Consider the following 22,677-nt stretch of genomic DNA (forward strand, 5'->3'; position numbering starts at 1 on the left):
CTCGAGGGGACCAAGAAACTGGGTCTAAAAGGAAAGGCCTTCAATCCCTCCCTGCCTGCCTTTCCCTATTGAGAAGTGAGACATTACATGTTTATAAAAATGTGCTCAACTCTCTTGCTGAGGATTTCCGAAAATATCATCTCTTCAACTAAAATGGCTCTATTTTCTAAAGTAAAAAATTAGGACAGTCCGTCGGCAGGGCAAAATATTTTCAGTCAGATCTGCCAGTTCCTGGACTCAAATACTTTCAAAGTTTTCAAAGGCAAAGCAATCTAATTTCTCTGCCTATTGATCTGTGACTTAAAGGGCTGCTTTGTCCCAGTAAACACATCTGCATCTGCCCTCCTGGGCACAGGTTAGAGACTGTTCAATTAGCCATTTGATGTCAAAGAAAATGAACCAGGCTAAGCAGACTTGCACAGAAACTCTATTCAAGGAGGAATGAGCAAGTTCAGACACTAGCTCCAGCAGAATGCGCCAGAAAAAAACAGGGACGTGACCAGAGCATGTGAAGGCAACGAGACAGAGCGTGAATGACCAGCACACGTGGCGAGACAGGAATCAGGACAAGGGGAGGCCAGAGAACGAGCCTAACCCCGGTAGGAGAAAAAAAAACTTGACAGGCGCCCCAATTTCAAATGTGGTGGTCAAAGCTCTGAGATTTAAAGCGATGGATGGACTGTCTTAAACTTGACTTCAGAGCCAGCAGGACCCACATCACAGTCTAAAACATCGTCCCCAGAATAGTCGGCACATGCAGCTCTGTTCCAAGTTCACTGCTACCGAAAGAAGCCACGGTGACCTTTCAGGAGCTGCATCAGACAAGGCCACGAACGGCCTTGCTTCTCATCCCGAGGACAAAGTTTTCTGGTGCCTGTCCACAATGTACACAAACCTGACCTCTTTTCTCTCTCAAAATCCCTTTCCCACTCCTCCTACCACACTGCCACCCTTCCTTTCCTCAGCCCTCTCCTCCCCACAGCAAGCTCACGCCCTCCACAGGGCCCTGGCACAAAGTGTTCTCTCCCATGATGTTCTTCTCCCTACTCTGTCCACAGCCAGTTCTTTCCTCTCGCTCACGCCGGTGTGACACCTTTTCCGAAAGGCTTCCTTCCGTGAGGGCAACACCGTGAGCCCTTCACCAGTTTCCGGGTCTCTCCTCCCTACCTCTGCTTGGCTTTCACTTCACACTTAACACGGACGGCTTCTCCTTCGCCTGTGTAGTGGTGACTGTCTGTTAAGTCACATTTATCCAGCTAAGAGCAGTCAAAAGCCTGACCCAGAGCACCACCTGGAGCTAGGTACATCCATGGGCTTCCCTTTGGCTTCAGCAAATCGAAGCAACCCTGGACGAAACATTGTGGGGGGAAAATGTTTTGTCTGTGTCAAATATATATATACATATATATAGATAGATATATACACTATTATTACTATTATCATCATCAAGCAATATAGTTTCAAAATGACTCACATACCCATTACATTATATATTATAAATAATCAAATGACCTTTGAAAACATAGGGGAAGGCCCATGTAGGCGCGAGGCAAACATGAGAGGGAGCATCCAGACCCATCAATGTCCAGGAGTCCTAGAATCAAGCCTGTGCAGACAGAGAATCAATGTGAAGCACATCTTTCTACCACAACACAGAACGCCAGCCTGGTAAGAGCTGCCACTGAACCGGTTCCAAACAGGAAGCCACCCAACCTTTTTATATGCTGTTCTTCTAAAAGAAGATATAAGGGCTCCTCTCAAGAAAGGAAAGGGGACTGACCAAGAACACCAGTAAACAGCTGATAAAGTCCACTTAACTTGTCTCCTGTTCACCAATTATACATACATACATACATACTACATACATACATACATACAGGAGGCTATCCTGTTACAGATGATTGAGACATGGGAGAGGTGACAGCCACAGGGGTACTGAGGATCTAAATAAAAAGCATCTATCACATGCCACTCATCCATTCACTGTGAAGTGTTATGAATTAATAAGTGACAAGCATGTGGATAGTCATACCCTGCAAACCATGCTAAGCGTTCTTCCGGTACCGGATCTTCTCATCCTAACCAAAACCTTCGGTGTCGGTTACAACCTGTCCCTTTTCTGAGACAGAACAAACATAAAGGGCAGCCTGGCAAAGTCGTGCGGCAAAGCTTTCCAACTTCTGGGTGTCAGACACGGAATCCGAGTCTGATTCTCTCTTCCTATCTCCAGTCCCTCAATCTCCTGAAGCATGAGCGCACAAATGAAGCACCTCGAGTACCAAATATGCTGCAGATATTGTTAAGAAGGGTAAGAACATAAGCATGTATGTGTGCAATGCTATCAGCCACATGTGCCAACCGGATCACTCAGGAAAGTGCAGCATTCAACACAAGAATAAAATTAGTTTGGATGGATGTAGCTCACATCTAGCATGCCCATGGCTCAGGATTGAATCCCACCACTAAAAAATAAAATCGGATGAAAGTAACACACACGGTTAAGAAAGCCAGAGGAGAAACGGTTTACTCCATCACTGAGCTACCTTCTGACAAACAGAGCAAAATCCAAACTTCACCAAGTGTCCGGTAGTTAATGTCTCAACTGCCAGAACGTGAAGCTCCTAACATCAAGGATTCTAAGGAAGCTGCAGCCAGAGCAGAGGCCGCAGGCAGCTCCCTGAAGTCACCTTTCTTCCCACAAAAGGAATGGGACATTCAGTCCCAGAGGTCTGGCAGAGGAACCAAAGCCTGTCAAGGCAGACTCGGCCTCGGCCCTCCAGCCTCCAAATCTGGGACAGCTCATCCAACTTGCAAAGCCTCAACTCAGCACCCGCAGAGATGTATGTGAAAGGCCTGTGAAGAAAGGGAACCAAGCCCAGAAAATGGCTAACCCAGGGTAAAACTCCAGAGAAAGCAGAAATGAAAGAAGACAGAAAAGGGAGGTGAGACCACAGAGGCTCCCAGCTGCGATGACCACAGGAAAAGTCAGAAGCACAGCCATGCTGGGGCAGGCAAGAGGAGGCTCCCAGATCTGCCCTCTGAGGTGAACTTAACAAGTGAGTCTCGGAAGGTTGAGGCTGCACAGGAAGGGGTACCTTCCCCATCCCCAACAACTAAGCTAAGCTTAGTACAACACAAACTTCTACATTGTGAAAAACCGTTCTGGCTATCTATTCCAGAGATGACTTCCAACATCTCTTCCCTCTGACAAGGAAACACACGCACACAAATCTCAAAGTCAGCCACAAGTGGTCCCCTCTACATAGTCACAGCGTAGAAGATACGATTGGCCACAGGCCCATCTTGTCCTGAATACTGCTGAGTCACATGAAAATACTCTTCAGCCACAGTGAACACCGTCCTTCACAGCACCCCATTAAAGAACATACATAAAGAGATAAATAAAATCCAAAGTTGTTGTGAGCATTCTGGAAGTCCCAGAGGACAGATAAAGAAACACTGAGGCTCAGTTACCTTGCCAAGAACTACCTGTGCTGTTGCTAGGTGATGCTTATAAATAGAAGCCTTAAGGTGCTTTTCTGTTTTAATGAGTGGCCAAGTCAAGCATCCTCAACCTAAGGAGTAAGTACTCAGAACTCAAGCACAGGGGTGAAAAGACCAGCAACCCCCCCAAGGACAGGGGCAGGACCTACCAGCTAAGTTTAAAAACGTGTTCTCAGCTGTATGCTACAAGAGGGTTCCTCTAACTGTAAAAGTTGTGTGATCTTGTTAAAATTCAGGTTCTGATGTGGAAAAGCCAGAGGAGGTCAGTGGAAGTGTTCATGGACCAGATGTCAGGTGGCCGTGGGTGGAGGCAGGGGGGCCATTTTGATGTTATGCTAGCTAGAAGTTGAGTTACTGTGACAGCGGGGGTCAAGGAGCCTGGGGAAGTGACTCAAGTGGGCAAAAGTGCTTGCCAATCAAACATGATGACCCAAGCTTGAGCCCCAAAAGCCAAGTGAAAAAGCCAGGAGGCATGGGGGTGCACACTTGTAAAACCGAACTAAGAAGGCTGAGCCAGAAGGGTCTCTGGAGCTTGCTGGCCGGCCAGCCTAGCTTATACGTGAGCCCAAGGTACTGGTACGAAAGAGATCTTGTCTCAAAACACAAGTCAGATAGCACCTGAGGAATGGTATCAGGGGTTGACTTCTGATTCCATGTATACATGAACATACGCTCTCGCTCGCACGCACACACACGCGCACACACACACACACACACACAGAGGAAAAGAGAAAGGCAGACCAATTGTTTGCCATCTCCACACGAGGCACATGTCCTCAGCTGATCTAGAGGCCTCCTGATAAGTGCTACCCAATTCTCGGACCGGCTGGCAACTGGCAGAGAAGTCTGTCCAGCGGAAACCACTCCTGCGCAGTCAGAATCCACCTCATGAGACCTCACTGCTCACAAAACAGTTCATGACCTGAAGCTACAGGATGAAGGGAAGGAAGCAATAAAAAACCATAGCATAGCAATTTATAGGGTACTTGCATAAGATCACACAGTCAGACACAAACCGGGAAGCCAACCGAGCTGACGTTGGTGCCCACGCTCTCAGCCACTGAGTTCCTCTGACTGGCGAGAGGCATCTCGAAGATGAAGAGACGGAGGAAGGCTTCAAAGCACACACTGCTTGTAAACCCATGACCCAGGGCAAACCCTTCTTCCTGCCTCCGGTTCTTTAATAGGGGCTAACAATGGTACCTACCTCTCGGCTTGGGCTTTCTGAGGATTCAAAGAAGGGTGTCTAAAGCAAGCTCTCAAACAGCATAGGCCACATAAGAAATACTTCATTTAATGTTTTTTTTTTCCCAGTACGGTGATTAAGAACACTTTAATTCGGGAGCCCAGGAAGCCAGAGAAACAGAGAGGGGGGTGGACATTCAGAAAGAAGTTTCTGGGCATATGGTAAAATGATGAACCTACAGCTCCTGAGACCTCCCCATTCTAGTGACCACAGAGGCTAAAGGTGCCTCCTCAACTGGACTCAGGAGAGCAAAACCCTGGCCCCCATATGCCGTAGGGAGAAATGACAGTGCCCTCTAGGATGAGATTCCACACTCCAGTTGACCTACAGTGTGAAGCCCTTCCATGAGCACACAGTGGGGCCCTTTAAGGTTGTTGATAAGCCATATGCTCAGACATTCCAGGGAGAGTGGAGGACAGGCAAATGCCCCGGATGCCCACCCTCCCGCTCAGCCTTGGAAGGGAAAAGCCCCCTTCAGCGTCTGATGAAGAGAAGACAGTGGCTGAGGCTAGCTAGCAAGGGCACTGGCTGGCAGGAGGGAGGATTCTGGCAGGGGAGCTATCCAGATGTGCTCACTTGGTACCACACTGACTGGGAGCTGCCAGTTCTAGCAAGGAAGGGACAGGGACGCTGGGCAAAGCAGCGTGTTCCTTCTTGACCACATCGTTCAACAGCGCGAAAGCAGAAACATGACCATGGGCAGAAGCATATCACACTACTAGTGTTTAAACCAAGATTTGGGACAAAAACCTCATCTACTTTAAGGTTCTGACCTGAGAAAATTTTCTCAAGAAAAATGAAAATATAACACTATTTTTACAGCACAGCTGGCCTGTAAGAAGGAAAGTGACTAAAGTCCTACTCGAACTTCATCTATGACCACAGGTTATGATCCATATGGTCAGTGCCATAGGATAGACGCTCGCATTGCTTATCAATTATCTAGACTCCCTTCCTTCCTAACCACCACATGCCAACTTTTTTATTACTACAATGTTCCCAACTGCATGCTGAGAGTGTGGCACAGTGGAAGAGCCTACCATATGTGAGGCCCTAGGTTTAATTTTCAGCACCACTTACACACACACAAAAAAAAGGCAATCAGTTTCCTCTCCAGCCTTAAGTGGTCATGTGACCATTCTGATACCAGAGACTGGAATGAGTTTCCCAGGGAACTTTTTTTTTTTTATGTACATTGATATTTTCCCTGCATGTATGTGTGTGCTGAGAATTGAACCTGGGTCCTCTGGAAGAGCAGCCAGTGCTCTTAACCACTAGGCCCCACCAGCCCCTCACAGGGAACTATCTAAAGAGTTGGAATCTTGGCTGTCACTGGGTATGATATCAGCCTATTTTTCCAGCCTGACACAGGAGGAACCTGGGACACAGCCAATCCACACTGAGGTGCCACTGCCCATGCTAGGCCACATATCCACCACAGGAGGCCAGGTTGACAGAAGGCCCTGGGCTGCCCAACCTCACTCTTATACAAGAGAAAGGTAAAACTCATAGTTGCCTAACCCACTGGTTTTCTGTTGTGGGGCTGTCTCTACATAGTGCAAAAAAAAAAAAAAAAAAAACTTTAGGCAAGTTGTTTGGCTGGGCAGGTACCATGAATTCATCTCATGACACACTGAGCCCATGTAGAATAAAATACTTGTATGTTGATGGCTCTCCTCCACCAACATAGGATATTATATTAATAAATTATTATTATGAGAACACTGTGGGCTACTCCTAAGTGTGCTCAAGAGTCTTAGTGTGTTCTCTGCATTGTCCTGGGAAAATGTATAAAACAGCACCTAAGCACTTTGGTCAAATACTCTTCACCAAGCGGCTGGGTGTCAGAATGAAGCATCTCTGTGCCGGGGTTTCCTCAAGTAGAGAATGAAATAGCAGCTCCTGTCTCAAAGGTAGTAGTTCTCATTAAAATGAGCTGATGCTTGCACAAGACCCAGCCCTGTGCCTGAGACTGTTAATATTTACTAGGCCTCTATTCATATCATGGTAAAGCTGGTGATGATGTAGCCAGAAGTTAATAATAAAAGCCAGATGGGTGTGTTTATCCAGCACAGTACAGCCTCTCTTAGCACGAGTCTGTAAGATGGACAGAAGCCACTGCAGTTGTGGCTGATTGTAGAAGGTGCTTTTGACAGTGCTGCTAACTGCCACACTCCCAGTCACAGAACAGCAAGAGAGGCAACATCTACAGAACAAGCTGCTTTTCCTGGGGATGTAGTCATAAAGAGGGAGCTGGGCGGAGAAACTTAGCTGAGACAGCTAAAAACAACCGGCTAAGCCAACAAGTGTCAGCTGTTTATTAAAAGGTGCAACAGGACAGCAAGAGCCCTTCACTTGATATATCAGGCAATCTGGAAGAACATGGCCTCTGGCCATCCAAGAGTTAGGCAAGTATTTCCACCTTTTATTGTTTGTTTGTTTGTTTGTTTGAAGATTCTAACACAAAGTATCCAGGTCTTCCTAGGATGCTGCCAAGTGCTATCACAGGTATAGAACCTAAAATGAGCGAGCCTCCAGGATCCTGAGCCACCCACGGCTGCTTACTTGGGGCAGCACAAAAGTTTTTCTAGATGAAAGCAACCTCAGCCAAGCCCTAAGGCCAAAGGTTTCCCAAAATGTGTTTTAACATTTCTTTCTTTCAAGTCAATAATAATAATAATAATAATAATAATAATAATAATAATAATAATAACAGGATGAAAATTAACATTTTTCACCCATCTAAGAGAAGATGCAGGAAAAAAAGGGGGGGGGGAGAGGTCTGTCTGTCTACCTATCTCTGGTGAGCCTGCTACCATTTTTCTGTTACTTTATCAGGTCTGGCAGAGCCACAGGAAAGCCAGTGTGGTCCTCTGTCACCTCTTCATGAGACTAGAACAGTGCCACACTGCAGAGATACAAATTCAAACCACAAGCCTCAGCCACGTTACCAAAAACCGTGGAGGCCGTAATTGGGAAAATAAAAAGCAAACGGCTGGAGTTCAATTTAGTGGTAAACTTAATTCAAAATACCATCGCATCGATATGTAATTAAGTATGAAAATCGTTCATATTTTCTACTCCTTCACCCTGAGTCTTCAAACACCCTGTGCACTGCATGCTTAGTACCTGGCAATTACGATCAGCCACGTGAGAGCAAAGGCAGCTACGGGCTCAGCAGGTTTTGAGGACCCCTCAATGGTGGTGGCACAGTCAAACATGCCATCTGCCTCCTCTCAGCAAGCTAGCCGGAGCTCCTGGTACTGTCTTCAGTACAAGTTACACTTCAAGTTAAGGGAATGGGGCTTAAAAAAAAAAAAAAAAATTTCAGTCTACTGCTGCTAGCGTGTGGTTTACTGCCCACACGGGCAGAGACTGCAGAGTGTTCATCCTTTTCGCCATGGCTTTACCTTTAAGAGTCCTGGAAAGTCTGGCCAATTGAAAAACCACTTCCTAAGACAGAATTCGGTGTTTTCCTCCAGAGAAGCCAGGGATAATCGGACTTACACCAGACACTTCGCTACTGGGCCCCTTCCAGTAACCTATATATGACTCTGGCTTGAGAAAGGACAGGATGGACAGACATCAGCATCACCTACTTCCCATGTCTACTGAGATGATCAAAAGCAAAGGCAGGGCGTTTAGCCAAGTGTGATGCACACTACAAGTCCAGTAACCTATTCTTCACCTGGAAGACCAACTGGGAGCGGGGTGGGGGGGGGGGGACGAGGAGGGGGAGGAAGGATAACTTGAAACAGATGTTGACCCCTGAGATTTCACTAAACTTTGTATTATTGAAAGAGGACAAAGAGAGTTGAGTACTTCTGGCAACTGTCCCTAGCAATCTTGAGAGGCAAGATAAAGTAACAGGGACCCTTCCACTCCTGCGGCATTGCCCAGCAGCACCCACAGGTTTCCTCTTCTCGAGCAGTGTACAGAACCGGACTTTATTCAAGACACTCAGCTCCCCCTCAGAGCTTAACTGGCCTCAAAATGCTACGCCCTTGGGGGTCCTGGCGCCTTCAGAGCTGAATCCCTGCCTCTGCGGGAGTCCTGGCGCTAGGGTTCTCGCAGGCGCGAAAGCCAGTTCGCCCTCTCCAACCCTAACAAACAGGCTGGGCTGGCCCGCAGGAGTCTTCGTCTACCTGCCCAACTGCCGGGTCACACCCGCGGACTGCTCCGGGCCCGTAGCCTTCACTAGATTCAGGGGCAAGTCACCCACACAAAGACGCCTTGTGCCTCTGCGCTTGGCGACAGGCAGTAAGTCGCGGGCACCATACCCGAACAGAGCAGAGAGATCCCTGGCGCCAAATCCCTAGTCCCACATTCCCATCCTATCTTCCATGGAAAGGCCATCCCATAGCTCCCTGGCTTAAATTTGGGTGTCCCGTCCGCTGCACACTACGCGCACCCCCACCGAAAGAAACCGATCGGAGCAGGCGCACCGGAAAGGGGCGCACAAGCCGCTCAGCAGAAGTTTGCTTTGTCGCCGGCAGGAGGGGCCGAGCACCCCAGTGCCCAACTCTTGGCCCTCCCCATCTCCCGAGCTGCGGGACGGGGGGGGGGGTCCTCCACGGCCCGCTCACCTCTAGTCCAGTCCACCACTTGTTTAGGGCTCCACTTGGTCACGGGCTCCATGGTAAAGCTGCTTCTCTGCCCGCTGGGCTGGGGAATCGACGGCCGGAGTCCTACAGCCTGTTCCCGAGGTTGTCCCCTGCGTGTGTCCCGGGCGTCCGCTCAAGCCTGCATGGCCGCAGTCAGCCAGCCATCGAGCTGCGACTCAGCGAGGGGAGCACGGCCCTGGATCCCAGCGCACGGGACAGCTATGTCGGGTACGGCTGCTCCTCGCTGCTACCGGCGTCCAGCTGCAGTACCCCCCACGCCGCTCTCTGACACAGCCGCTTCTCGGCGACCACCGCAGCAGCGGGCGCAAGGTTGCAACCTCAGACCCCAGGCCCCGGGCAGCTGCGGCGTGGAACTCTCCTGGCCGGGAACTTCTAGGTCGGCTGGCCCTCCGCAGCTCCTGCGAGTCGTGTCCGCCCCCAGCCCCGAGATCCCCACTCCGCGTGCGCCGGCGTCTCGAGCCTTCCCGCCAGCCGGTCCTACCTCCTGCGCCACCGTCGCGGGCCGCCCGGGCGGGGAAAAACGCGGAGCGTGCGCGCTCGGGTTGCAAAGTTTCGGCTCCGCTCGCGGCTCCCGGAATAAGAGAGGGGGCGGGGCGGAGCGGGAGCAACACGTGGGAGGGGGCGGGGCCGGGTGAGAGCCACACGTGGGAGGGGGGCGGAGCCGTGATGACGCCGACTCCAGTTGCTTTTCCCTCCTGCATCCCAGCTCGGGACTCTCAGGGCTCTACTTTTCCTTTTCAAGGGGTGGGATGTGGCTGCTCCAAGAGTCCTGCAGAGCCACTTGGTTCCGAAGAGGTCGCGGCTTAGTGGCAGCCGAACCATCTGAATCCTGTAAACGGGACTTTTTTTTCCTTTGTTGGTTGGAGGTGTGTTTCTTCTTGTTTTATAAGCTTTGAGTCGCAATCTCTCTCAGCCATTCAGGGGTCTTTTAAGTTTCCTAAAGTAGGCCATCTGTGCTTGGGGCAAAAGGATGGCGGTGTACCACTGCTTTCAGGGCCCCTACGGTGTATCAACTCATCCGATTAATAACACCAGAATGGCAGCTCTTCGGGTTGTGTTTTGTCATAAAGTAATAGTCATATTTTCAAAATGACCTAATGCTCAATTCAGATTAGTCATTAACCCTGAGGCGAAATTTGTCAGCGTGCCAAAAAGAAAAAGAAAATAAGAGAGAGAGAGAGAACCTTGCCCAGTTTCAGTCTGACAAGAGGAGGAAAACCCTTTCTGCACTACAAGCCTCAATTTGGAAGCAGAGCATGGGTCTGGGGAAAACCCTCTAACTGGTGTTTACCTCCCTCCCGCCCTCCCGGCTTTACCTCCCACACACATGCAGACACTCTTTTGGCCCCTAGTGAGTCTTCTTTCAATTATAGTTATTGATTTCCATCTTCCCCTTGGCGACTATTAACCCTATCCAAGGAAGAGGCTGCTTGGATATTTTGGGTATATTGAGCTGGATCTGTTGTTCGTCTTCCAACGACTTAGCTTCCGGCGTAGGGGGGTGGCTGGTATTTATTCATTCACTAAATACCCACAGTTGCTCCCCCTGTTCTAACCACTGTGTTCCTATCTGCTCGGTTAGGATGGATGCTCTTAATTCTACAGCTAAGCTATCCGCAGCATAGTGAGTGTACAGTGTAAACTGCCCCAGCCCTCCCTTTGCCTATGCAACCAAGACGTACAACTACCAAAAAGCGCTTTTTTTTTTTAACCAAAAGAAATAACCCAACCCAGAAACTTGACACAGGCCATGAGAAGATTCCTGGTAGAGTAGTTGCCCTCTTCTTAAGAGATGACCTTTGACACCTGTCTCTCCATCTTTATGGACTCCAGAGTGGGGAACCATCTTGACCTTTGCACAGTGCTGTGCCTACGGCTTCAGAAACAGCTACATGATTAGGATGACCAGGCAAGTAATTCATCTCCAAAACAGTGCTGCCCTACGAAAGGGGTTGTAACAATAACTAGGTTGACAAGACTATGAATCTGGCTACATGGCCCCTGGAATCACAAAGAGGACCAAATGCTCTATCAGATGATTTTGCTGTAGAATTGTACTTGATATTTTCACAATGTCCTCTCTCGTTCCTTTGTGTTTGTTGTACCAGAGCATTAAAAGCTGGAATTCCAGAGTCCAGTTTGCTGGATGTCATCCCACAATCTACACTCTGCACATAAACAAAATATGCAAAGAAAGCCAAGTTAAAAATCTCCAACCCGAAAGACCAATTAACTATCTAAATGAATTAGCAATGTGTTTACCATTCCAGTCTTGCAAGCTAATTACCATGTAAATAAGACCTTAATTATAGCTGTTAGCATGTGAAAGTTCTGGGGTGTGCTGACTGACAGCCGAAAAGCAAACTTTACAGAGAAAGTTGGGCACATCAAAGAGGAGGAATTTTAGATAAACAGCTTCGGAAATTGATGTGTGTGTAGAAGTGATCTTTTACACTCTTAACAGTTTTCTTCCTGCTTGTCTCCCCCCCCCACCTCCCCTCCCCAGCCTTGGTCCTTGGTACCCACACTCTTCAGCAAGAGCACCTTCCTCCTTTCCGATTCAACACTTGTCAGGCTTCCTCCCACATAACTAGGAACCGAACAAACCTTTTGATTGAATTGATATGTTACAGCGTGAATCCTAGGGTCCATTCTTCCGTATTTCCTTCTCTCCTTTGCTCTGCGAACCTCCTTGCATATTTAGGTCATTTATTCAATCAACAAAATATGATATAAATGCTTGTACCATACTGAACTGAGTGTGAAGAAGATTAAAAATCTCACAGCTTGGACGGCATGAGACTTTACCAGGAAGGGCTTTCTTGTGTTGCCTTTAATCAGAAAACAAAGACCAAGGGCTACAGAGGTACCCAGACCAGCAAGTTTAGGAATCAATTTCACAGTGATGATGTGAGTCTCTTCAAAGTTTATTCTTTTTAATTGAGAAGCAGGGCCTAAGCACTTTGGAGACAAAGTTATTTCTATAACTACAGGATAGACACCTGTGTAAAAGACTCTGGGCCCTTTCCCAGTTGATAAACTTTCGTTAAAGAGAGAAATGAAAAGGTATACAAACGCCAGCTTTTCCTCTCAGCTGAGGTCCCTTCCTTTGATGGTTATCTTTCTATCATGAGGGTTCCTTTTCCAGATCATAACATTTAGAATTATTTACTCCTTGCCACATAAAAACTGACGTGGTGTTGTGCGAAGTTCCATCAGAGAAGAATCCTAGAGTGGGACACCTGTTCTTAGCTATGACGTCACCTTGGCTGCAAAGTCACCAGTCAAGGAAATTACCCAGGCTGCTGCTGAGTTTGTCTCTGCTCAGCTCCGCTGGGCCTGGATTCTTCACACCGCAGTGATGAAATTATCTCCCTAAATACACAAGCGTCCCATCAGATAATCTAGGAGGTAGAGTTCTCAAACATTTTTTTTTCATTGAAATAAATGCACCCTTACTTGTTTGAATCCTTTTGATCATTCGGGAATCTTAATGACATTCTCACGCAGACCTTAGGAGAGCTAATGTGTTTTCTCTTACTGACTCCCAGCCATACCTCACAGACCAACATCAATATCACAAAAACTGCCTCCTGTTGCTTATCAGTCCTTACTATTATTTTTATTTGTATTTATTTGGTTTGTGAAACCAGGGCCTCATGCATGCTAGCAAATACTCAACATGAATCCATATGCCCAGTCTTCTTTTGACTTTATTTTTAGGCTAGTTCTGAGTAAATTGCCCACACTGACCTTGAACTTGGTGTGTAACGCACATAAGGGGTAAACTTGGGATCCTTTAGGGGTAAACTTGGGATCCTTTACCTTGGGCTCCAAACTAGCAGGTTTTAGCAGTGTACACCACCAGGCTTGCTTTTGTTGATTTATTTTCTGGTGCTGAGGAAGGAACCCAGGGCCTTGCCCAAGGTGCCCAAGGGTGCCTCTTGTTCACTCTCTGACTCTACTATTTGAAATCATGTTCAGAAGAGCTGATTCAAATAAAGATTCGTTGGCCACTGTCACTGAATTTCAAGGATCTAGGACAGTGGTTATCAGCCTTCCTCACGCTGCGACCCTCTAATACAGTTAGTTCCTAATGTGGTGGTGACCTCAACCATAAAATTATTTTGTTGCTACTTCCTAACTGTAATTTTGCTCTTGGCATGAATCATAATGTAAATATCCCATATTCAGGACATCTGACATGCGACCCCAAAGGGGTCACGACCCACGTGCTGAGAACCTCTGGTCTACAGGCATATTTTGGAAGAGTTGCTACATAAAGCAAAGCCTGCAAATAGTTAAGCCTCTTACCCTCTGGTGCTGAAGCAGCTACCAGGAGCACATTGCATAGACAAACGATGAGCCCTATTCCCCACCCCCACCCCCTTGGGTGCGAGATATTTTCTACTGCAGCTATCAGGTTGCAGAGTATCTAAAAAGGACAGAACACCATTCCCACCTGTTGTTCTCACAGCTCCATGCCACTTGGTAGGACTCAGAATCTCTCAGGACAAGTAAATATGACACAGCCACTTCCAGACTCAGTGAGCCTTGTTTCAAATACAAGTGTCGATCGACAGACAAAGGTAGAGGGTAAGAAAAGCACAGAGACCGCTGTAAGTCTCTTTTTAAAATGAAAGCAACCCAAGTAAAGTCTTGAGCTCGAAATAAAACACTGATTTGAATCTTAGACTTCGATCATGTTAACAGGACAGACATATAAGTGTTTCTGTACTGCTTTACGTTTTTGATTTAGTTTAACAAAAATATTGTGTAAGGCCATTTCGAGTTAAACAGATGCTGGGTATGAGGGGCACTTCTTTAATCCCAGCACAGGGAGGCAGAGGCAGGTCCTGTTGCTTTCAAGGTGAAAGCTTTATTGACGGAGCTCTTCCACCAGTTCCAGAACTTCCTATGTTTTTGTGGGGTTTTTTTTCCAGTGCTGAGGCCGGAGCACAGTGCCTTATACACACTATACAAGTATTCCTTTACTAACCCGTAACCCAGGTCCCCCTCCTCCTAATTAGATTTAAAACAAAAATAAAGATATGCAAATAGCAGAACTATCAAAATTACAATGATCATGACTCGTACTTTGGTTATCAAGTTGAGGATTTCACTTATATTAACATCGATTTTTAAAAAAAAAAAAAAAAACAATGGAAGTGTTAAACGCACAGAGAAACCCATTTTCATCTTTGGTCACCAGATAGAACTTGCTTTTTGATTGAGGCCCAGCTCCCTTGTTAATCTTTAGCTTCACTGGATGAGCCGAGAGACACTCAGAAAGCGGGTAAAGCTCCTTTGTGGATGTGTCTGTGAGATGTTTCTGGAACAAATTAACATTAGAATCAGTAGACTACAGGAAAGAATCTCTCTTACTCACTAACCTCCCAGAGAGACTCCCTCATCAACCCCACCAGAGAGGCTTCCTCACAGAGCCACCAGGAATCAAGAACAAGAAGATAGATGAAGGCTCCATTCCCCTCAGTCATCGGGGTATCTCTCACTCCCTAGTCTGGGAATCCTTGTGGATCTGGTTATCAGTGCCTACCTAGAAGGGTCTCAGATGCCCATGATGTTGAGTTTCCCACCAATGTGAAGGAAGCCATCTATCTTGCCTCAAATCGTTAGAAGGGGTAATATTTTTACAGTATGAAGTTTGTCTGATTATCTTTAACACAATTTTCTCATTTCTTCCTGTACCACTGGGTTTTACAGTTTTGGTTTTTTTTTTGTTTTTTTTTTTTTTTTTGTTTTTTTGTTTTTTTTGCAAAATGGGTGTAATTCACGGAATGGTGTTATCTTTGGTTGTTAATTAATACACTAAGAAACTTAAAAAACATTCCCTTCTGAGAAAAGAAGCCAAAGCCTGTTGTCTTTAAAAGCCCAGAGGTGAAGTCCTGGTCAATTCCTAGCCACTTCTACTGCCACAATAGAGTCTCTTGCTGAATTGTGCTGGCACATGACTAATCCCAGCACTCGGGAGGCAGAGGAAAGTGGATTTCTGTGTGTGTTTGAGGTCAACCTGGTCTACAGAGAATTCCAGGACACGCCAGGGATACCCAAAGAAACCCCGTCTCATTAAAAAAAAAAAAAAAAAAAAAAAAAAAAAAAAAAAGTTATGGCGGACTCCCCAAAGGGAATGTTGTCCAGAAGATAAGGTGAATTTGATGAACTCGAAAGGGACCATTTCACATCCTTAAGATGTCAGCCCTGGGGCTGGAGAGATGGCTTAGCGGTTAAGAGCACTGGCTGTTCTTCCTGAGGTCCTGAGTTCAATTCCCAGCAACCACATGGTGGCTTACAACCATCTGTAATGGGATCTGTTGGCACACAGGTTCCCACACAGATAGAGTACTTATATACGTAAAATTAAAAAAGAGATGTTCGCCCATCAGCACATATGGGGCCACAGAGTTCAGAGTTCTCTGCAATTCCACTCTGATATACAAGAGTCTCAACCAAGCAGCCTGACCTTCACCCTCATTTCTTTATCTTATTTTCTCCTGAGGTACCAAGCATTGTCTCCTGCCTGCTTTCCGGGCTAAAATGTAACTGACCACAAGTTCAGATCTTGGGCACATTTTAGAGCATTTATATGGGCCAACAACCCTAAGCAGGGCTTTTCTATGTACCCATTTCCACTCAATTGAAACATCCCCTCCTGAAAGATGAAGAAAGATGGAGGGAGAGGCCTCAGGAACCAGAGGCCCCTTAAACTCTGAAGGAAGCTGAGAAAATGAGAAATTGACAGGATCCCCTTCCCAACATTAAGCAAACAGTTGCTGGTGGACGGAAGACTGTGTGATCAAACAACTTTCAAAGTGGACAGGTATGCAGCTTTCATAGCCGTCAATGCTGGGGTGGGCCATTCAGTGACACAGCCGTCTTTGAGACTCTATGCTCCTGTAAGTGACCGCAGGAAGCTCATCTGGCCCACCAAGATACACTTGGGTAGAATGATTTCTTTTTCTTTTTCTTTCTTTCTCTCTTTCTTTTTTTTAACTAAAAGCGCTGACGATTTTATCTTCACATTTCACAATATAAGTGAAAACCACACTTTTTTATTTATTTATTTTTGTTTCACTTCTCCCTCCAAAAGCATTCTCTCTGTTAGGAAGGGAAGTTCCTTGTCACGCATCTAGTAAACACTCAGGCACAGCACCAAGACCTTCTGGTGCAATGACAAGAAATACGAAACGACAAAGAGCGTGTCTACTCTTATCTGTCTGGCCCGGTCGTGCCAGGTCGTGTGGACACCGTCATAGGGCGGGCGGGAGGTCTCATCCTTGGAGGCCCGGGCATCATGGGCATGTGGCCTCCCATGGGTGGTCTCATCCCAGGAGCTGGTCCCACAGACATCATCCCAGGAGGAGGAGGGCGCATCATTGGCACCATGGAAGGGCCTCCCATGTGGGATGCAGGCATCACGCCAGGCTGAGGAGGACCCAGAAGACTGGGGGAGTGGGCTGGGATATGGTCCCGGGAAGTAGAGAAGCAGAGATTGGAGCTGGAGGGATCTTTCCTTGTTGAAACGCAGCTGTCGTTTTTTGTCAGTCGGGCTCTGGGCCTGCTTTTCCGTCCATTTCTGGTATTAGCCTTCCACATTCTCTTCGCTGCAGTGCGTCTTCCTCAGGGATGGAGAATCGGGGGTAAGTTACATATCACAGTAGTCGCAATAAAACTTAGGCATGTTGCTCCACAGGCTGTTGGCTACCCAGGGTCCCTGCCTCCAGGAACCGGAATGGTTTTTTTATCCAGTCGCTGGTGTCCTGTTGAGGTGAATACTTTGTTCATATCTCTCCAGGAAAAGCTGTGTAATGAGGTTCCACATAGGAACTACACTTTCAAGAACCTCAGAAGATATAGCACCAAAATCCTCTGCTTTGGGGACCACAGGAGGATTTTTTTTTCTTTTTTAAGATTTTTATTTATTTGTTTGTTTATTTATTTATTTATTTATTTAATGTAAGTGGGTACACTGTCGCTGTCCTCACCAAAAGAGGGCATCAGATCCCATTACAGATGGTTGTGAGCCACCATGTGGTTGCTGGGATTTGATCTCAGGACCTCTGAAGAACAGTCAGTGCTCTTAACCACTGAGCCATCTCTCCAGCCCGGGAGATCTTTCTTTTTAATGAGCAAATAAAAATTGCATTTTTATCCTGTTCAACATACTGTCTTGATATCTTTGAGTGGTATTCTAGCTAAATCAAAGTATGCAAGGATTTCATTTTAACTGTAGACCATATGATTCCAGAAAATGAATCTTGCTCAATGTAAGTGTGAATTAATGATGTGTAAATTTATACTCACAAGCTCTCTCAGAAATGAAGAAGAAAATATCAAGTAGTTTCAGTAAGGAATTCTAAATAGATTGTATATTAACAACTAAAATAAAAAGAAGAAAAATGTAAAAAATAAATCCATTGTTTTTGTTTTTAGTACAGAATAGAGTTTATTCAGGGCATGAGGAGGGGAGTTGAGAGGGTAGTAGAGAGAGAGAAGGGCAGAGACAGAGAGATACAGAGAGAGACAGAGAGAGAGAGAAGAGACAAAGAGAGAGACAGAGAGAGAGACAGAGAGAAGAGACAGAGAGAGACAGAGAGAGAGACAGAGAGAGACAGAGAGAGAGAGAGAGACAGGCCATGATCATATGGGGGGGGCGGGACTGGATCGGAAGAGAGGACAGAGCCGAGAGCAAGAAGGCAGGAGCCCATTTTTTCCTCCTGGCCATTTAGTTCCCAACAATAATGACTCTGAGACTAATTATTTATTAATAAATGCTTAGGCCATAGCTTTAGTTTGTTCTCTGACTTGCTCTTAACTCACCATCCCTTGTATTCTAACCTGGGTTCAGCGACATGGCTGCTTTCCTCTGCTTGCCTTATGCCCATCTCTTCAGCATTCCCGGATGAATCGCCTGCCTCTGACTATTGCTCAAGAGTTCTCCCTATCCCTGCTGGATGTCCCACCCCTTGTTTCCTTCCTCACATCATTAGCCATAAGCACTTTAACTGACAGTGCTTCTCAGTTCTCCCTATAGAGCAAAGTTCAGGCTCCCGCTTTGTGAGGTTTCATATACAGCCTGAGACCACTGCCCGTGGTGGGCTGGGGGCTGCGTCCGACGGCATCAATTAACACTCAAGACATCCCCCAGTCCCAGGCATGCTCATGAGCCAGTCTGATCTAGGCAGTTCCTCAGTTCCGGCTCTCAGCTGCCTCTAGGCTGTGCCAAGCTGACAATTAAAGCTAATTAAAAGACAGAGTTCACTTGGCAACCTCCGAAACAGATCATTTGATTTGTTTTTAAACATATCGGGGTCATAAATGTGATGCTGGAACACACACGTATGCTCATAGCTGGATGTGCTGGTATATCTCTATAATCCCAGCACCCGGCAGACTGAGACAGAAGGGCCATAAGTTCTAAACCAGCCAGGCTATCTACCCTCTTGGGTTAGAAAGTGAGTGTATGCAGCAAAACTCCACAGCTGTAGTCTGGTATGGGAAGATGGACTGAGAGGCCTGTGGCCTGATAAACTGTACTGATAACTGGAGAACACAGAGGGGCAGTAACATAGGCGTAGTGTGCTAAGTCTTGAGTGGTCAAATAAACCATTTGGCCACACTTCAGCACTGGAGAAGCTGCAGAGACGGGACAGCGAGTTTCCTTTGTTTCCAGAGCTTTCTTATTCGCATCCAAGGATTTAGTCAATGGATCTATTTATTTCCCACTATGTCCAGCCAAATACCTTCCCTGCTAAATTGGCTCCTTATTCGGTAACATAATTTACTCTGTGTTGTCTGTCACGGTGAGTGTGTCTTCTACTGTGGTTGCATTCAAGAGACACTGGAGAACACTGCCCTGTGAGTGTGTACAGTGTATTTCGTGTCATGCAAATCTAAAACTGCTTTTATAGGCTCTCGATTATCTCATTCTTCATTCAACAAAGAGCTGAATGTCTACCACCGTCCCCTATTGTACAAGAGGCAGTGACGAGATGCCATTTATATAATATAGATCTTATAAAGAGATTTTTTTCTAAAATAAAATGTAACCTGACACCCCTCCCAAAAAAAAGTGCCTTAAGTAAACAGGATCATTATCCTAGTCTTAGGAACAGGACTGAAGAGGTCATGTGTGACTACAGCTTTGGGGCTGGTTGGGTCAGAACAAACTACACAAGCTATAGTGGATGCTTCAGAAGGAGAATGGGAAATGCCAGGTCTTGTATGGGTTGCTTGAGCTAACACCAGGTTGGCTGACATATCCCTAAGAAAACACTCCTAGAATGTAGAAAACAAACAAGAGAGGCAGAACTGTGGAAATGAGAGGATGTGGGCGAGTCAGAGACATGGAAACCCTAAACTAGTTATGGGGGGAGGGGAGAGAATCCAACCTTGAAAATGACAACTAAGTCCTTATGAACAGTTGTTGCCTGTGGAGATATGGAATGAGTTGACAGTCTTGTGTTTGAAAGAGGTGACAGTGGGGAGGAGGCTGTAAATGTATATGTGGTGTGATGGGATTGGTCAAGAAACAGCCACAGTTGTCTTTTGGTCAATAATTTCAAAAGCTAAAATACAGAGAAAAGAAATCATGATTCAAACCCTCAAAAAAAAAAAAACCCATATAATATTGGTGAGAAGAACTCATTTCAGAAAGAAAACTGCTAGATAAACTATAGTATCGTAAGCTATCTTTGCCACCTAACCCTTTCTCTAGACCAGGGAAACTATCATTCTCTACTCTGTTGAAGAGAACATTCTTAATAGGCATTGTTTAGAGACTTTTGCAATGAATAGACAGATAATAGATAAGTAGATAGATAGATAGATAGATAGATAGATAGATAAAATGATTAGAAAATCAATAATACATGTGTATAGATGAATAATTATAGAAGAATAAATTGTAGATATATAATAGAGAGAAATAATTGATAGATAAATAGATAAGGTCAATAAATGATAGATGATAGGCAGAAAATAGGTAGATGGATGATTAACAGATAAATGATAAAACACAGATAGATAGATGGTAGATATTAGATAGATGATAGATAAATGATAGATATTTACACAGTAATTATCTATATATACATATATAATATTAATCTCCACATTAAATAAATACCTGTTATTAAAACATTAAAATGAGGGAGGAAAGTCTGACTTTAACCCACATTTTTCCCTTCCCTTAGAATTAAGATTCCGAGGGTTAGAAAACAGAGGTGCCTCTACTCCAGCTCCGCACAGTTGTATGCACTTTCCAGGGGAGAATTCGTTCCCTGGCATGAGGCAGGCTATCAGTCAAATAAAGCTGCCAGCCAGACAGCGGTTGTTACCAGCAGTAGGTCACAGAGCTACCTGAGGGAAAGGGAGGGCTGGTGTTTACCACAGTTACTAATTACACATGCCATGTTATAGAATACACTGCCATCTGACACACCACCGTGGGCCCTCGTGTCCCTCCTCTGGCTTTGACCCTCCCTGTGTGTGGGGCTGGGATGGGGGACGTCACCTATGTACCTAACAGAAAAGGCTCACTTGGAACCCAAGCAAGCCTTCTAGACTCTGTGCCCTTGTGCCCTGCCAAGTAGCTGGAACCTTGGAATATCTCCATTAAAGACATTACGAAGTCCTGACCCGCTCTGGGTCAGTGTCCCAGCACGTGGCCATATTTGGAAATAGTAAAAGACAATCAAGTGAAAGTGAGAGCAGGGTTAACTCTAATCCAAGACAAAAAAAAAATTGAAACACAGACACAGACGGTGGGAGGGGGATAGTTTTAAAAAGCCAGAGAGAGAATGTCCATCTTCAAGACAAGAAGAGCATCCTTGGGACCCCAAGAAGGAACAAGCCTATAGACATCCTGATTCGGATGATCAGCCTTCAGAACCACCAAACAGTGAGGCTGTTGTCTTATTCACTCTGTTCATGTTGCTTTGTCTTGACCGACTTAGCCAAAGAAGTCACTGTTCGAGATCCCCAGGTTTGTATCCAGTGCCTTCGTAGGGCTCTTGCTGGGATGCTCCTCACACAGGCGAGGAGGACTCTCCAGTTCCAAGGTGTGATACGTAGCTGAGAATAGTTGAGCTTCCATCCAAACCCTCAAAGCATGGAATGACACTGGGTGTGAAGAAAGAACATGGGGATATGTTCTGAGTTCCAGGCCACTAACACTCCCGAAATGACACTAACCACAAGGAAATCTGCATCCAAACAAACCTCATGTCCCAAAGCAGTCTGTTGTCTTTTTTTGGTTTTTAATTTATTTTATTTATATGAGCACACTGTAGCTGGCTTCAGACACACCAGAAGAGGGCATCAGATCCCATTACAGATGCTTGTGAGCCACCATGTGGTTGCTGGGAATTGAACTCAGGACCTCTGGAAGAGCAGTCAGTGCTCTTAACCACTGAGCCATCTCTCCAGCCCATGTTGTCTTGTTATTTTATTTTTAACTTTTAAAATGATTACAAGAAAACAAACAAGTGCAAGACTTAATGAAGCATCACAGGCAGACAGCTTTAAAACCATGCAAGGAAGAAAACTTGGCCAAAAAGCTCCCTAAACCCCTTTCTTTAAGCTATGCTCTATCCACAAGACCCTCTCCTCAAAAAGCAAACACAAACCCAGTCCTAGAGCGATGGCTTTATTGGTTTTACATGGCTGGTCATCTGAGATCATTCCTTTAAACATATAGCTACATCTTGTCTATTTTTCTCCACCTTATACATCATTTGATCTACAATTTTCAGTCCTTGCTTTTCCCCTTGTTTTGAAGATTTTATTTATTTATTAATTAATTCATTCATTCATTCATTCATTCATTCATTTGATTGCTATGTACATATGTGTGAATGTATATGGGCATGCAGATGTCATGTCCACACACAGAGGTCGAAGAATACTTTTAGAGAATCAGTTCACTTCTCTCCTTCTACTGTGTGAATCCCTGGAATCAAAGTTGGTTTATTGTCTTGGCAGCTGGCTTAACCATCTTTCCATCCCCTCCTGTTTTGGCCTTCCATCTCATCTGTGTCAGCATGTTATTACAGCAAAGTTTTAACTACTCCTCTCTTCTCCACATTTTTTTTTAAATTAACTATTTTAACCAGAAACTTGATTAACTTCAGACTCCTTCTGTTCTCAACAGATTGTGGTCAATAATATAATACCATGTAAAGATAGAAGCAAAGACAAGGGATGGAGAAATGGCTCACAATGCAAGCATGAAGACCCGTGTTCTGATCCCCAGCACCACATAAAAAATCAGCTGTTACAACC

General features: G+C 45.8%; 1 protein-coding gene and 1 pseudogene across 2 annotated transcripts in view; both read right to left on the minus strand.

Moving 5' to 3' along the window:
* Positions 1-9,911, minus strand: part of CNKSR3 (CNKSR family member 3) — a 90,679-nt gene extending 80,768 nt beyond the window's left edge. The window contains exon 1 of the mRNA XM_080941653.1: positions 9,337-9,911. Within this exon, the coding sequence (XP_080797779.1) occupies positions 9,337-9,388 (52 nt within the window). The 5' untranslated portion in view covers positions 9,389-9,911. The remainder of the gene's footprint in view (positions 1-9,336) is intronic.
* A 6,691-nt stretch (positions 9,912-16,602) lies between these two features.
* On the minus strand, positions 16,603-17,074 carry LOC308440042 (U1 small nuclear ribonucleoprotein C-like; annotated as a pseudogene). The gene has a single exon. The product of its transcript is annotated as a U1 small nuclear ribonucleoprotein C-like (transcript).
* Positions 17,075-22,677: the final 5,603 nt, after the last annotated feature.

The sequence above is a fragment of the Micromys minutus genome (assembly GCF_963924665.1).
Source record: "Micromys minutus genome assembly, chromosome: 30".
Taxonomy (NCBI): Eukaryota; Metazoa; Chordata; class Mammalia; order Rodentia; family Muridae; genus Micromys; species Micromys minutus.